Source organism: Sceloporus undulatus, chromosome 1 (genome assembly GCF_019175285.1).
Source record: "Sceloporus undulatus isolate JIND9_A2432 ecotype Alabama chromosome 1, SceUnd_v1.1, whole genome shotgun sequence".
In the NCBI taxonomy this organism is placed as follows: domain Eukaryota; kingdom Metazoa; phylum Chordata; class Lepidosauria; order Squamata; family Phrynosomatidae; genus Sceloporus; species Sceloporus undulatus.
Genome location: NC_056522.1, coordinates 172576311 through 172593149, shown reverse-complemented (window position 1 = coordinate 172593149; position 16839 = coordinate 172576311). Strand labels below are relative to the sequence as shown.

The 16839-nt window shown below is 38.7% G+C and overlaps 1 protein-coding gene across 1 annotated transcript in view; it reads left to right on the top strand.

Moving 5' to 3' along the window:
- RUNX2 (RUNX family transcription factor 2) overlaps nucleotides 1-13997 on the top strand; it is a 170490-nt gene extending 156493 nt beyond the window's left edge. Inside the window, 1 exon segment of the mRNA XM_042477000.1 lies at nucleotides 8847-13997. Coding sequence (XP_042332934.1) covers nucleotides 8847-9325 — 479 coding nt within the window. The 3' untranslated portion in view covers nucleotides 9326-13997.
- The last annotated feature ends 2842 nt before the right edge of the window (nucleotides 13998-16839 follow it).

Genomic DNA, 16839 nt, shown 5'->3' with positions numbered 1-16839 from the left:
TAGCCCTGGTGGAGCTGGGCCTGCCTGGTCACTTCCTCACAGGCCAAAGGATGACAGTTATCATGGAGGGAGGGCTCTTCTTCTTCAGGTTAGCCCTGGTGGAGCTGGGCCTGCCTGGTCACTTCCTCACAGGCCAAAGGATGACAGTTATCATGGAGGGAGGGCTCTTCTTCTTCAGGTTAGCCCTGGTGGAGCTGGGTCTGCCTGGTCACTTCCTCACGGGCCAAAAGATGACAGCTATCATGGAGGGAGGACTTTTCTTCTTCTTCAGGCTAGCCCTGGTGGAGCTGGGCCTGCCTGGTCATTCCCTCACAGGCTGGAGGATGACAGCTAAGGAGGGAGGCGGCTCTTTCTTCAGGCTAGCCCTGATGGAGCTGGGCCTGCCTGTTTACTCCCTCACAGGCCAAAGGATGACAGTTATCATGGAAGGAGGGCTAAGCCTGCTGATATCACCTAAACTTCTAATTTGATCAGGTTTCTGATCATAATAGCAAGCAAGCAAACAAACAAACAAAAATCACTGGGATCTTATATATACCTCTAAGTGTTTGTATACCTCTAAGAATTTGGTAGTGTAAAATTTCATAGATTTAAGTCGGCTTCTTCAGATGCATGGGGTGGAGTGTCTAGGAACAGACCTTTATAGCCATGAATGAGATGGCTGCATAAATAGTTGCATGTGTGAATAGCAATAGTCATGCAAAACATGTGGATATGGTGATGAGGTGAGAAATTCATTCATGAGGCTGCAGTGTTAACTAGAGTGCCAGGAAGCCATTGTCTTTCTTCAACCCACTGTCAATGGTCTGGATTCTGTGGATATATTACAATTCTGCTGATTCTCTTTCCAATCTTGCTTTGTAGTTTTTGTTTCTTTTTGTTCAAGGACTGCTGTTGTGACCTCCAAAATGGAATGCCCAGGAAGAGTGAGGCTTTCTGCAACTGGTTTTTGTGTTTTCCCATTGCTAATGTCTGATTTGTGTTTGTTTATTGTCTGGCACAGTGACCCAGCATGATGTAGGGGTCTGGGTTTTGGACTTCTACTCAGGAGACTAGTGTTTGATTTTCCGCTTAGTCATGAAAGCCCACTTGGTGACCTTGGGCAGGTCACACACTGTCAGCCTTAGAAAACCCCATTATAGTTTCACCTTAAGATTGCCATAAACTTGAAGGCACACAGTGATGAGATTGGCCTGTTTGCCTAGTGTGGCATGCTGAAGAGCATTGTTTACAGAGGATGGTATATATCACATTAAAAGTTGAGCATGTACCAGTGAGTACTTTCTAGTACCCCTACAATATTAAGTAGATTAAGCTGGAACAGAAAGGCTAAATTCTTGAAGCTACCAAATGATACTTGTGCCTAACCTTTCTGAAAAGTTATGTTTTCTCTACAGCCTGATTCATGATTTTGGTATGTACGTGTACATCACATGCACACAAATCCTGCCCTTTTCCACCACTGGTTTCTGCACATAAAAGCTATGTGTCTGAAAACGAAGGCATGCTATTCCACATGAGCCAGAGTCCTGGTTTTTCTTCATTCTGGCTTTCTACCATAAGGAGGGCCTCTACAGATACAACTGGCTTTCCTGGTGGCGCAGTGGTTAAATGCCTATACTGCAGCTACTCACTCAAAACTATAAGGTTGCAAGTTCAATACCAGCAAAAGGGCTCAAGCTGGACTCAGGCTTGCATCCTTCCGAGTTCGCTAAAATGAGTACCCAGATTGTTGGGGGCAAATTAGCTTACAGTTGTAAACCACTTAGTCACTGCTTAGGTGGTATGAAGCGATATATAAATGAAGCTGTTTGTTTATTTCTTTGTTAAGATATCACACTTTTGCATGAGGAGAACTATGGGGGAAGCAGGGCAATTGCAGTCCTTTCCTTGCACATGGAGTCGCCTAACGTGGAATAGGACTGACCCCCCCCCCCCCCGTAATCCCATATATAGGCTTAATGATGTGCAGACACGTAAAGTGATTGGTTAGCATTAGCTTTGGAAAGTGGGGGACATGATTTTCAAATACATAAATATTTTAGCTTCTATTAGTCAAATAGCTTTCCAGACACTTCTGTTCAGAAATAATCCCTAATGAAATTACATAGACACATGTGTAGCAGTTTTCCAGATGTGCACCATGTCCCACCATCTATCATAGATGCTAGATAATGGAAGCTATAGACCAACCTATGTGCAGGACATCAGTTTCGAGGATACTGGTTTATAGGTTTACAATCTTGGATAGTCTTGCTAGTTGGTGGCAAACCTCTCAAGTTCTTGAGGGTAAGCAACTAGATGTGATTGTGTCTGTCTCACTGGCCCTAGACCTGATCCAGCATCGCAGCTGTTTTGCATTCGTTCCTAATAAGGCTGGAAAGAAAATGTTAATATCTGTGAGATTTTTTTGATTTTAGTTCATTTATTCATAATTGCCAGGTAGTGTAACTCAGTGTGGCTTATTTCTGGGAAGATATGTATAGGATTGCATTGTTATTGTATTCAAAATCACAGACTATGTCTTTTATTCTAATGAAGCAGCACAAAGTGGAATTTATCAGAGCCAAATGACTAGAGAATATCTGTTCTCTATTTTGAATTAACAGGAAAGATTTGTAGATGCAAAACAGACATGCCACACAGATTTGTGATTTTTGCAAAGTTAAAACAACTCTGGTTCCCTTGACTTAAGTAACAGAGATGAGCACCAACCCTTATAGTCAGTCACAACTTAACCTTGTCAAAGGGGAAACCTTTACTGTTTGTCCGTATAAGAGAGCCAGCATGGTGCAGTGGTTACGACTCTGGAGACCCAGGTTTGTAATCCCTGTTTGGCCATTGAAACCCACTGAGTGATCTTGGTGAAGTCACACTCTCTCATCCTCAGAGGATGGCAATGGCAAACCCCTCTGAAGAAACTTGCAAAGAAAACCCTTAGGTTTTTGCCTTAACATTGAAATACGTATTTTAAAAAATGACTTAGAGACATACAACAAGAACAGCATTGGTATTGAGACTTGAAACTACTGGCCTAAATGCAACTGTAAGTTGGTAGGTCAGTACTGATGTATTTTTATTGATTCTATGGGTCTAGTCCAGTGTCAACCTGAAAATTGGATTTATACCTAAATCTAAAAGTGAGAAAAATCTTATAGTTCTAGTGTTCATGTTGAAGAAGTAGTTGGAAAAACAGTTATTAGGATTAAATGGATGGGGGTTCCTACTCTAATGGGGTCTTCAAGTGCACATTTTTTGAAATTTAAAAATCAGCCTGCATGCAAGTCAGTGGAGCAGGAGTTCTGGATTTTATCTTGGAGGAAGTATGAACTGGAAAGTTTAGTAGACTGACCTTCGATATAGAGGAGATAGAGAAGCGTGGGGCCAAATGCAAATCCATTTTGATGTGTGTGAATGAGAGAGAGCGAGCGCAGAGCTCCCAATCTGCAGTAGTGTTGTAACTGAACAAGAATGCAGAGTTGCAATATTATTTTAGCTTTTAAACAAACTGAAATAGGGATGTGACACCACAATCTTGTTAAACACCCACTTAAAGAATGCCTTACCGAGTTTAAGTGGGATCTACCCCTGAATAAACAGTAGTTTATAATTTCAGTCTCATATCTCTGGCTAGCTCTGCATGGTTACTGTCAAACCTGAAAGACCTAGAGCCCAACCTACAAGGATGTCACAAACTGATCTCTCCCAACTACATTCCTCCCAGTCTCTAATGTAGAGATGGTTAATTGTATTTGCTTTAGAATTTGCATTAGTGGGGCTTTTTTAAAAAATTATTAGGAAGATTTCTTGTGTTTTCTTCTATCTTTGTTTTTGCTCTGGATTGGAGTAGGCACAGTCTTGTCTACATTAAAATTTTGGATTTCCCCAGTGATTGCCATATGGTGGGTCCCCCCCTCCAAAAGCTGGTAAGTTCTTTCATGCAACACATTACATTTATCATGTAATTTGTACCTATACTGTATATCTTCTTTTTAAAGAACTTTGGAGGGGAGGCTTCTATAGAGTCCTGATCCCCAAAACATCAAGCACTAGTTTTTTAAAAGCCTTAATTATCTTATGTATTTAGATCAATATTGATGTGGATATTTATTTATTTGTACTTCAAGAAAGCTTGTAGTTCCCTGAAGTTTTATAATAGCTCCTATTAAGGCTTGGAATTGTACATAATGGCATTTTGGCTGCCTGAGAATTGTCATTCGCACGGGTTGCCATAATTGTCCACTATTACCAGGAACAAAATGTGGAACAAATTCTAGACCAAACTGTAAGACAACTGCAGGACAAAACTCAGCCCAAAATGTAGGACATTTAAGAAAAATGGAGGACCTTAAATGTTCTACATTTTGGGCTGAGTTTTGTCCTGCAGTTGTCCTACAGTTTGGTCTCGAATTTGTCCTATATTTTGTCCCTGGTAATAGTGGCCAATTATGGCAACATCGCACCTGACCATTGCTAATGCCAAACTTGACTATTGCTATTCAGATTTACATTCACTCCTGGCACACTGCTGATAAGGCATTGCCTCATAGAAGTTGACACAGTTTGTCCACCCAGCCTAGTCTGACTCTAAGAAACAAGAGGTTTCCACCATCTGTTACCTAATTCCTTTAACTGGAAACAGCAGTATTTGAGGACCTGTGTGAAAGCACACCTTCTACCACTGAGCTGGAGCCTGCTATGTAATTTCCACAAATACTGAAATGAGTAATTGTGGTTATTTATTTGCTTATATTACTAATTAAACAATCATCTTAAGAAAGGCAGAAAGAGTTTCACAACTGGTCTTTTCTGCATTTGCAAAATTATAGTTATCCGAAAGGTCTCAATACATATCTGTTCCTTTTCACAATAAGAAGCAGGAAGTGACTTGCCAGGGGTCTAAAAGAAATATTTCTAGGTCGTAGGGCCTAGTGGTTTGAGCACTGGAATGTGACTCTGGAGATCAGGGTTTGATTCACATGTTGGCCATGGAAACAACTGGGTGACCTGGGGCAAATAACACACTCTCAGTCCCAGAAAACTCTGTGACAGGTTATTCCTTCCTTAGGGTTGCCATAAGTAGAAATTACTTGGATGCATACAACAATAACAACAACAATTGCCTCTGGCTGTTTTATGAAATAAAAATACAGTAATCTTGCCTTATCACACATTTGCTGCAAACAGTCCAAGCCAGGGATTAGTAATAGATGCAAGGATGGGAAAACTAGAATTCCACAGAAATGTCTGTAGAAATTTCAGGAAAAATGGCTTTAGTCTAATGGCCAAATTACATGTTATTTGCATAGTATGCACATCCCCCTACTTTTTGTCTAGTCCACTGTGTAAATAGTAGAGTCCCAATCCAAATTTGAACCAATGTACACAGACATAAGGTATGAACCTTCCCAAATTTATCCCTCTTTTGGAAGGAATTTTTCCTGCCCCCTCTAAAGGCTAAAAGGCTCTGCTTGTTTGTGCTGGGCAGTGAATTTAGAGTGGTTCCCTTGTTGTACAAATCTGGATTAGATCCCTGAACTAATGCTGAAGTCAATGCTCACCTGCCAGAGTCCTGAGATCTCCCGGGGAGGGCTTTATCTTGACCCTGCCACCATCACAGGTGGGCTTAGCGAGGGCTTGGGAGGGAGCCTTCTCAGGGGCTACTCTCATGGAGGAGACTAGGCTGGATTCCTCCCTGCCTTCCTTTCACTGGCAAGCAACTTTTTGTTTAATCAGGCTTTTAATGGGTCAGCAAAAGAGCTCCTGACTGGGATGTGTGTTTTATTTATTTATTACTTTTATAGGTTTTTAAATAATTTTATTTTGTTACTGTGTGGAGTTTTAATTGTTTTTATTTAAAGTTTGGGTTTTTAAAAACTTTGACAGCCACCTTTGGTTTCATTCTAGGAGAAAGGTGAATATTGATTAAATAAATAAATGATAGAGAAGGAGCTGCTTGCTACACAATTGATATATGATGTAGCCGCTTGATCCTCTGAGCACCACCCAGTTTCAACAATATCAATTCAGCTTGATTGGTATCCACTAGGGTTTGGTTCCAGGATCCCTCTATGGATGCTCAAATCCCATTGTATATAATGGTGCAATAAAATAGCATCCCTTATATACAATGCCAAAATGAAGGTTTGCATTTTTGGATTTTGTGTGTGTGAATATTCTTGAACCATGGTTGGTTGAATCTGTGGATCCAAAGTCTGTGGATTTGGAGAGCCAACTGTATACAGTTGGAAAAACATGAATGTCATAAAGAAATCTATGCATTCTAATGGCCTTTTACAATATCTAGGCTATAATCCTGTACACCTTTACCTAGGAGTAAGCCTCACTGAACTCTTTGGGAGTTGTCTTTGAGAAGATATATGTATGATTGAATTGCTAAAGTAAATAGAATAGTGCTCTGAAGGGAAAAAAAAGTCCCTCTTGCCTAATGTTTGAACTCTATTCTGCATTTGTGTGTATGCATGCGTGCACACACACATACAGGATTTGTAACTCAAAGGACAAGGTGAGGAAAAACACTAAAACCAAGACTTAAGCATATTGTTTATGCAATTCTAAAAAAAATGGTGGTGGGGGGGGGGGTCCAAGGTGTGTTTATTTCTTTTGCTTATCTCAATAAGCAATTGGAAGTCACGCAGCACTGGAAGTTGTGTTCCAAAGTAGGATGTATAGTTCCAAAGCTAGGGAAGGTTGCAGGAGTTTGCTTTTGCATGAGCACACTGGAAAGGGAAAGAGAGAATGAGAGAGAGGTGTCAGTTGGCTGAAAGTTGGCTGAGTCCTTAAGGAGGCAGTTTGGTACACAGTGTTCTTGACATAAGAAAACAGTGTTCCTACTGTCAGACATTTGCTAGAGTTGGAACACTCACCAGTTAACTGAATATCTACTTATTTGATCAAAGCCAAATACTCCATAAAGCCAAGAATATAATCACGTAACTACCTTTTTGTATGATAATACTACTGGATAGTAGTGAATGGAGGAATGATAATTTGACCAGTATTTGACTAATCCATACACATCAGATCTTTCCCTATTTGCAAAGATGGAATTCTGTGTTTGATACAGTCACTCTGTTCTGGTAAAATTTTATATTATCTTTTAGAGGGCGACTGTTTAATCTTAAATCCAAATTGTTTGCTCCAAACAGAACAGGACTATTAAATAAATAGTATCTTGTCGAGTCAATACTTAGGAATCAATCAGCCATTGAGGGTTTACTCTCTGTGGCACTAAAGTGGATTTAGGCATTCAATGTGGTGATGAAAAAATAGATGATTGAATTACTAAGAACATTCTGTGATTCAGTATTTTTAATTGCTTTTTTAAAACACTTATGATTACAAAAATAAATAAATAAAAGAAACAGAAAAAAGAGAAGGTGAAAATATATAAGATATAAACAAGTTCTTGGCATATACATTAATGTTAGCTGATCATAGTTCCAATAATACATTTTCTTTGAATTAATGTCTATAAAATTTCTGTTGTCACATAGCTAGATTTTCAGACCTATGGCCATATTCTGATCATTTAATCACCTCCTTGGTTCTCGCGGTAGGCCAAGGAGAGACATCATGTGGTCTACCAGATGTATTTGAAACACAGTTCTCAGCATTTCTCCTCATTGGCTATGCTGGTCATGGCAATCAGACAACATCTGGAAGAACACATGTTTCCAATCACTGCTATAGTTACTTGGCAATGATCTTATAAACTTAATACTTATATTCACGGGGGTGGGAGGTGTAATTAAACAACTTACAATCCTATTCTGCCCTACTGTGTTGTTTCTTTTCCCTCTTCACCTACTGTGTTGATCCAGGGTAGAAATGGGACTTCTCCTACTTCACTATGGCTGAGGCATCAGGGATTAACCAATGACCATGCATTCCCACCTTTTAGTTTCTTCTCATTGTCTGTACTCTTCACAGTGCAGATTTTATCATTATTACCAATATTATACCAGTATTAACCATGATTACATCAAGTGCTTCAAACTCTATTACCTAATGTAAAACCTTATCATAGATAACCTAGTTGATGTTGATCATCATGAGATTGGAGACAGTTATAACATCATACTGTGGCTCAAGATGAAAGAAGGGTATGCATGAAAGTAGAGGTGCTCACAACGTCATTGCTAAATGCTGAGCTTGTAACCACAGCTAAGGGCCATTGTTTTAGTATGATGCCTGGTATCATATTCAATATTTCATAGTAGTTTTCCCTCCATCATGGTCATAGACTGTTTTCTAAATAGGATCCTTACCCACTGCAATTTAGCTTCCAACTATTTATTCAAACGAAGATAATTTATTCCACCCATCTCTGCTCAATTTCCAGCATATAAACATGTACCTTGTATCCTTCTTAGTGATTGCCAGAAAGTGATGGTACATTATTTCCACCAGAGTATCTGCAAAACGTATGGTTGTAATTTGTAGCAGAATAAGCCTGTTGAATGGGCAATTTCCCTAGATTTTGGCTAGGTACCTATCCAGGACCTGTAAGGTTTTTTGTTGATCAATACTAAGGTTTTGGTAAATTGGGACTGGAAGTAGGAGTGTGATCATTATGGAAAATACTGATCCATGAGAATAGGAGACCATCTGTGTTAGATCGCAGTGGACTCTCACAGGTTATGCATGACCGTGGTTTATATAAGGTGCTCTTCCTTGTAGTATGTATATAAAATGACTTGATATTCCTTTGGGGAGCAAAACAAATGGGTTCTTTTTACCAAAAAAGTAAGTTATATCATCATTTTTGAGAAAAAAATGGATATTTACAGATTTTTTCCCCCATCTTTTGTTATAATTTTTAGGTGCTTCAGAGCTGGGCCCATTTTCAGATCCCAGGCAGTTTACAAGCATTTCATCTCTCACTGAGAGCCGCTTCTCCAACCCACGAATGCACTATCCAGCCACCTTTACTTATACACCGCCAGTCACCTCAGGCATGTCATTGGGTATGTCAGCCACCACTCATTACCACACGTACTTACCACCACCATACCCAGGCTCTTCCCAAAACCAAAGTGGACCATTCCAGACCAGCAGCACTCCATATCTCTACTATGGCACATCATCAGGATCATATCAGTTCCCCATGGTGCCAGGGGGAGACCGCTCCCCAACCAGAATGCTTCCTCCCTGTACCACCACCTCCAACGGCAGCACATTATTAAATCCTAATTTGCCTAACCAGAATGATGGTGTGGAGGCTGATGGAAGCCACAGCAGCTCCCCAACCGTCTTGAATTCTAGCGGCAGAATGGATGAGTCTGTGTGGAGGCCATACTGAATTTTTCTCTCTCCGTGGGCTAAAGTCTGTGAGCCAAACCAAACAAACAACTGTCAGCTAATTATAAAGTGCCTGTTTTGGGTTATTTTATTTCTGTTTAAACTGATTCTGTTGATATGTGTACCTAAGCAGCTGGTATGTTAACATCTAATAATATACGTACAACATGATAATGACTTTCCATATCATAGTTACAGTGAATCAAAGCACATTTTATTGTTCTCTTGGGAATACCTATGTGGGTTTATAGGATCCAATGCATAAAGATGCCCATTCTATCTTGCCTTGTAAAAAAAGTTAGGAAGTTGTTTTGCCAAGCAAGGAGAAATGGACTTCTGTCACTTATCAAGAGAAAGCCTTTGCTTTAATTGCTGTTCAAAATAACAGTTTAAAAAACACAGTACAGTACCTTGAATTTCAGGTACAGTTGCAACCATATAATATACAGTACCCCTATACAGGCACTGTGCAATTCACTGTATGTGTTTGTGCACAAAGGGGGGGGGGCTTCTATTTATATCATAGTATCACTACCTTACAGTAACGTTTCAATCATCTTATCCATGCCTTGCAAAAAGATAGATGTTTTAAGGTGCATGGCTTATTTTGTGCTGAAAGAGCATCCTATAAGGTACTAAGACAGACTTGTTTGTTATGTCTTCTGCATTTATGTAATTTTTGGTTTAGTTGAGTTTTTTAAAAAGTGGTTTTAGGGGAACCCTTAAAATTAAAATGAAATCTAATTCCCTATGCAAGGGCAGAAGATAATGGCAATATATCTTACTAAAACCAAAACATTATCAGTAGTCTGTGTATTTGGCTAACTTGTTTTATTTTATTAAGTTATAAATATGTAAAAATTGAGGTTATGTGCAAAAAAAATGAATTGTCCTATAGTTTTAATGAAATATTTATAATTATTTAATGATCTTTGGTCCCTTTAAAGTTTTCTTAATGTAATGATGTGCTGACTTCGGTCTCTAAAAATGTCTTGTTGTTTTTAAATAGTGGCAGCCTTTCAGTGGTACAGAATCTCAAAGCTGTACCTGAACGCTGAAAAACAGTTCTAGTATAAACCAGATGTAATGTGATTTTAAAAAAAGAAAAAAGAAAGTGCTTCCATCTCATAAAATATAGCAATTGTTTTAATTTGTGAAGGATATGCTGTTTAAATGTTACTGGATATTTGGTTTCCTATGACTTTTTATTCTGTTTTAAAAAAACAAACTGGAAAGACAAACCAAATGAAGGAAAAACATTTGGGTAGCTCCCTAGATTTTAACAGGTGGATTCCATGCTCAGTGTTCTGCTTTCACAGAGATGGAAGTTCATCTTTGCCCATGCAATGGTGCCATCTGCATACCTCAAACTCTGTCACTCAAATGTATGTGTAGAGGCTCTGGAAGGGTATCTTGCCAAGCAAAAGGAAATATCCTCACAAAAGTACATTTTTCTCACATGCTAATGTATGTAGATATTTTCTGATGCAATTTAGAACTGTAAATGTCAATCAACATTTGGAAACACCCTTGCAATGCCAAAGAAAAAAGGTTAGGAACTTTAGGGAATATACCTTAAAAAAAAACATCAGGTTTAAAATCGAAATACCAATAAATTCTTTCCAGAACATTCATTATATTGATCTTATAGGTCTTATCTAGTATTAAATGCTGGAGTAATGATGCTTCCTGACTATGTTTTAAACTAGCCTTTTAAAAAAAATTAGCCATTGTGTTAAAATGAAACAACTATTTGTTAACTGCTGCAGTGTAATTTACATTACAGAGGTACACATTCATTAACAATTGCCACATACCTAATTCCTAATTGGGAGGCATTAATTCACCTGGGACTCTCCATCCATCCCTTTCAAACGATATCTTGCCATGATGACAAGTAGAATTAACTGCTTGTCAATCATCTGAGATCCAAAGCATTCTTCCTTAGCCTTCAGTGAGTTTATTTGGCACCGTAGCCTGAAACCCAGCAACCTGTTGCTTCTGTTCAATAGAATATACACAGCTTTACCATATATACTTCACTATAAATCAACCCATATATACATTGAGGGCAGGTTTGAGGGTCAAAAGTGTGGATTTTGATATGACTCATGGATAAATCAAGGGTAAAACTTAGGGTCATATAACAAAAGAACTAAAGGATGAAGCAGAAGAAAACAATGCCAAAAAACTTACACAATTCCAGGAAGTATAACTGTTTGTGCTTAGACTAAAACCTGGATGGATGAGGGTATACAGTAATTTAAGCAAAATGTGGGGCCATGGACAAAACCAGAGCCTTCTAGAAGGAAGTACCAGCTTCTCAATCATCCTACTATATCTCTTTGTCTACCATGTTCTCTTTGTTCTGTTTTTCACCTCAACTCCATGCAGCTAATATTTTCTTTGGAATGTAATGCTGTTGGAACTAATGATGTCCATTTTGGCCACCCTGACAAGAAGAAATGGTGAAATACTTACATAACATACTTGGACGGTGTCAGTCCCATCGTCCCTTGATTACTAAGTCAGCCCACCAGAAAAGATCCCAGATTCCCATGGATCATTCCTCATATTTTAATAATGTGCTGTTTAGGAAGAGTCTTTGCCTTCTAAAGGTTGTCTGTTGATTCCTTTTTTGAAAATAAGAGACACTTTCTGATGTGTAGTTTTCCTTCAAAGATGGAAGCTGTTACTGATCCTATTTATTGTTTGTGGTAGCTTGAAGCATACCTTTGTCCATTTATTTGTCTCTGTAAGAAAAGTTTGTTCATTTCAGCAGCACTTAAAAGAGCCAGTGTCTGGTTACACATTTCAAGTTTTGTTGGATTTTGTTTGCTGTTTTTTTTAAGCAAGAGGGAAAAAAAGGAAATGAACTGTCAGTCCAAAAGCTGTTGTGTATTTAATAAAAGGTACTATATTTGTACATTATTTTTATTGCTGAGAAGGGCTTTTAAAAGATATACTATATGCATCTTAAGCAATTTTGTAGGGATATTTTTGTTTTGTAACAGGGGCTGCAGGCAGCACTTCAAATACATTTTAAAAGCAAGCAAGCAAACAAGCAACATGTTCTTGTACAGTTCAAGTACAACTTTATATTTCTGGATATAATCCAGCATAGGCCATTTTTCTGTTGTTGTTTTTCCCCCTGTACCTACAGCAATAGTTGTGTATTGACATATTTTAAAACTAGATCATTTGAGATTAAAAGCTCCAAATTGCTCAGGTGTGCGGTTTAGTTTGTCCCAAATTCTTGCCCTCATACTATGACTGCACAGTTGAAATGGTTCATTGTGTGAATTTGAATTGACCTGCAATAATGGAAGGGCTGGCTGAAAAGATTATTCATGAGCAAGTTTGATAAGCACAAGGCCTTTCTCCATTATCTCTCATATTTAAATATATTTAACAGTGGGATTTTTACAAAGATATAAGCTCTCAGCAGAATACTTCTTTTTTCAATCTTGGATTCTTCCTGGTTCCTTTGATGGCATCATAGAAAGAAATACAATAATAAATAAATACTTAAATACAAAATAAGTTACAAATAACTTAAGGTCCTAAGTCTGCATGCTGTCAACTGATAATTAGTATATTACTTATGTGTATCATACATTTTAATAGCCCCCTTGCTTTCAGGAAGGGAGTGTGTGAAGATACTCACAAGATAAAGTCACATGAACTGTGATTAATATCTCAAGCATGGGAATTCTTTGACAAGAGGAAACTTTGGTCCATTTTACAGAATCAGTGATAGGAAACTTCATGTGAAAATCAGCTCTCAGAAACCATACCAAAGATTTGTTTGCAGGGGGGCAAGAGTTCATATCCTTGGATAAAATGCAGAATTTAATACCAGACATGGGCAAGCTGTCACATAAAGTGAGCTAGAAATCAGCACCTCTTTAACCCTTTCAAATGCAGTCTGCGAAGGACTCCATTTAGTTTTGTACTTCCAGCGAGTAGCAGTCTGCTGAGCATGAATTGCCTAAGTATTCACTTCTATGCACATCCCCATGGCCTTATCAAGAGGGAAGTTTTTTTGCACTGTCAAGTTTACCAAAATACTGTTCCACTTTACTGTTGGAGCCTGCCATTCAAGTTTTGAGGAATTAATGTATCAGGAGTTACAGAAAAGCCATTGAAATGCAATAATTTACAAGTCATATAAATATATATACAAGTAATGAATAAAGATGAAAGAAAACAAAGTTTTCTAGTCTTTAAACTTTCTGTGATACATTTCATTTTGCATGTTCTACCTGATATTTTAACTGTTTTTGTTGCAATACTTCTAAATTGATGACCCAGAAATCATGTTTTACAGTAATTTTTGTTTTCATAGGTACAGTAAGCAACATTCCATATTGTTTTTTGCTTACATTTGATTTACCAGTCTTGAATTTCTGCTGAAACAAAATATTTGTAGCATTTCCTGTAAATACCAGCTTTAATTTGTTTGATTTCCCCCCCTCCCATTGCTGTTGCCTAAGATTTGCTTTTCATGCACATATTGTACAAACACATTCTTTTTTGTGATTGTGGAAGGGTTTACTTTATCTTCAAAGGGACTATTTGTATTGTATGTTGCAACTGTAAATGGAATTCGTTTGACATTCTCTCATGATTGTAATATTAATTTTGAGGTTTGAATCTCATTTTCAATAAAAATGGCTTTTTGTTAATGTTGTTCCCTGTTTCTTTGTCTTCTACTGCATCCGAATAAATACCTAGTTTATATTTGTAAATAAACAACAGCTGACTTAAGCCAGCATGTACTGAAATAGGATACCACCCTTTACTAAAAGCTCCTTTAACTTTTGGAGAATAGAAGCTACTATTTTGAAAAAGAACTGCCGTGGCCTTAACCACAGTTGTATGAAATGCTTAGTAAAATCATCATTCATCATCCACAAGTGCTATTCTATGACTGTAATAAAGATTTATTCTATTCTCTTCACAAGTGATAACGCTTCATGTTCTCTGTTTCAAAGTAGCTTTACTTACATAAAACAGAGGTGGGGATTGTGTGGCCCTCCTGATGTTCTAAATTTGAGATATTTGCATATATCTAGATATAAAGCAGCTGTGAGAAAGAAAGTGCCTTATCTCTCCAAGTTTCCCCTAATGGAAAGAGTGCCTTTCATCCTTTTACTAAAGATGGGGAGGGGGACTTGACCCTGGAGCCTGGTGGCACATCTTCACATCTGAAAATTGGAAAAAGTTAAAGGCTATACTGTTTCCTTCTCAATTTTCCCCCACTAACCTTTGATCAGAGAGCAAGTAGCACTGTGTTGTAGTCCACAGAGCAAAAGATGTGAATTTTGTACCCATTAAAGGTCCAATGGCAGCCAAATAGGTCTTAGTGCACTTTAGCAGAACAGGGTAAAAATTAGTATAAATTTGTCATTTTTGTAACCAGACTGAAAACCCCAAGGGTCCTAAGCGTTGAGGTGGGTGTTTTATATTTTACAGTGGCCTGCTGCTCTCAACTTTGCTGATCACCTGTATGGGCTGATTGTCCCATTTGATAGTAAACCTCAGCTAATTTAGTGGTACCACTGAGCAAATGTGCATGAAATAAAACTGATAGTAGCTTATTCCCTGTTTTTGAAAGACCAAGCCAGGTAAATATGGTATCCTTTTGCATTTCCTAAAAGTGAATAAATACAAAGTGGTCTCGAACGCATGAGATCTTTACAAATGTAACAATAACAACAAGAAAAAGGGAAATAATTTTGATCATTTGGTATGTTTTTTTTTAATTTTAGCTTTGGTTTTGTGAGAACAAGAATCTTTTCTCAATTAATTACAATTAAGTGCAATTTTATTGCACAGACAATTTAAGCTTTGAAAAATCTTAGCCACCTTAAATATTAGTAACTGTGGTTCAAAACACACTACAGAAATAATCCAGTTTGAGACCACTTTAACTACACTGGCTCAATGCTAGGGAATTTTGGGCCCGATACAGATGGCGTGAAAGCCTCTGGCCAAAACTAGGGCTGGGGAGTGCACAGCAACTGCACGCTCCCCAGCCCTAGTTCATATGGATGGTGCCATTTTGGGAGCATGCTGTCCATACAAAATGCGCGATGATGGCATCACGCATGTGCCACCTCCACATGGACTGGCGTGTGCAGGACACCACTGTGGCACTGCAGGATGCTTGGAGTGCCCTTTCAGCATTACAGCAAGGAGCTCTGAAATGGAGCTCCTTCTGTGTGTGCACATCGCTGGTGTGGCCTCTACATGGCCACGCCAATGATGCAAAGGAGAAAGGGGCCGGGCAGCCCCTTTCTCTTTTTTGCCACACCTGTTGGGGTGTCGGGGGCCATGAAGCCCCATGGTCACCTCTTTCCAGGCCTCGGAGAAAGGGCATTTTGGCGCTTCTCCATGGCCTGGAAAAGTGCCGGGTTAGAGCCACAGGGACTTCTAGTGAGGCTGCCCAGCCTCCAACCCGGCAAGAAAAGAGGCAGCTATGGACTGCCCCTTTTCCGCAGTCTGTACCACACCTTGGGAACTCTAATTTTGTGAGACGTTGAGCCTTCTCTGTCAGAGAGCTCTGGTGTAACAATAAATTACAATTCCCAGGATTCCCTAGCACTGAGCCAGGGCAGTTAATGCAGTCTCAAATTGGATTATTTCTGTGGTGTGTTTTGGACCTATATGGGTATAAACACCCTAAAGGCACCAGATCCCATTTGATATTGGAAGCTAAGCAGGGTCAGTCCTGGTTAGTGCTTTGATGAGAGACTGCTAATGAATACCAGGTACTGTAGGAGATATTTCAGATGAAGACAATGGCAAACCACCTTGCCTAAGAAAACCCTATGAAATTCACCAGGTGTCCCTAAGTTGATGGGCAACTTTAAGGCATATAAGCATACAGTCACCATTTTTCTGTTACAAAGTCTTCAGCCTTAAGCAGCCTTGTTTATGATTGGCACTAAAAGAACAACCAGGATGCTGATGTAGTCCTGAGTTTTATTTATTTTTTCATTTCCGCAGTTGTCAGAAGCAAAAAAACACACACAAGCACTTATACTGTCTTTTATTGCTTCATCTCCCTCTATTGCATCAACAAATATGAGATCCAGTTTTTGTGTTGTTTTTCCCATGGAGGAAGCTTCTTGTCCTGATCTGAGTAAAGGGCATAATTTAAGTGGAAAGCAAAGCAAAACAAAACAAAACAAAACTAACAGCTCTCTAGAAAGAGAGTTATGTGATTCATTGGTGTGCTGAGAGGAAACTTGGTAGACATAGATGGGGAAAATCTTGGGAATACTGCCTATTTCAAAAGGTCTGTGTCCTTTTCCTGAAAATTATGTTTTTCTCCCAACAGAGCAGGATGTTCTCTTTTATAATGATAGCCAAGACAGATGCTAAACACTTCGCTGTTAAATCCTGGATAAGTGAGAAAGGAGAACAGCTGACTTTTGTTACAATGAACACCAAGAAAGTAAGCCAGACAGTATGTGAAATCTCCAGAGGCCTTTGCTTTGTAAATCC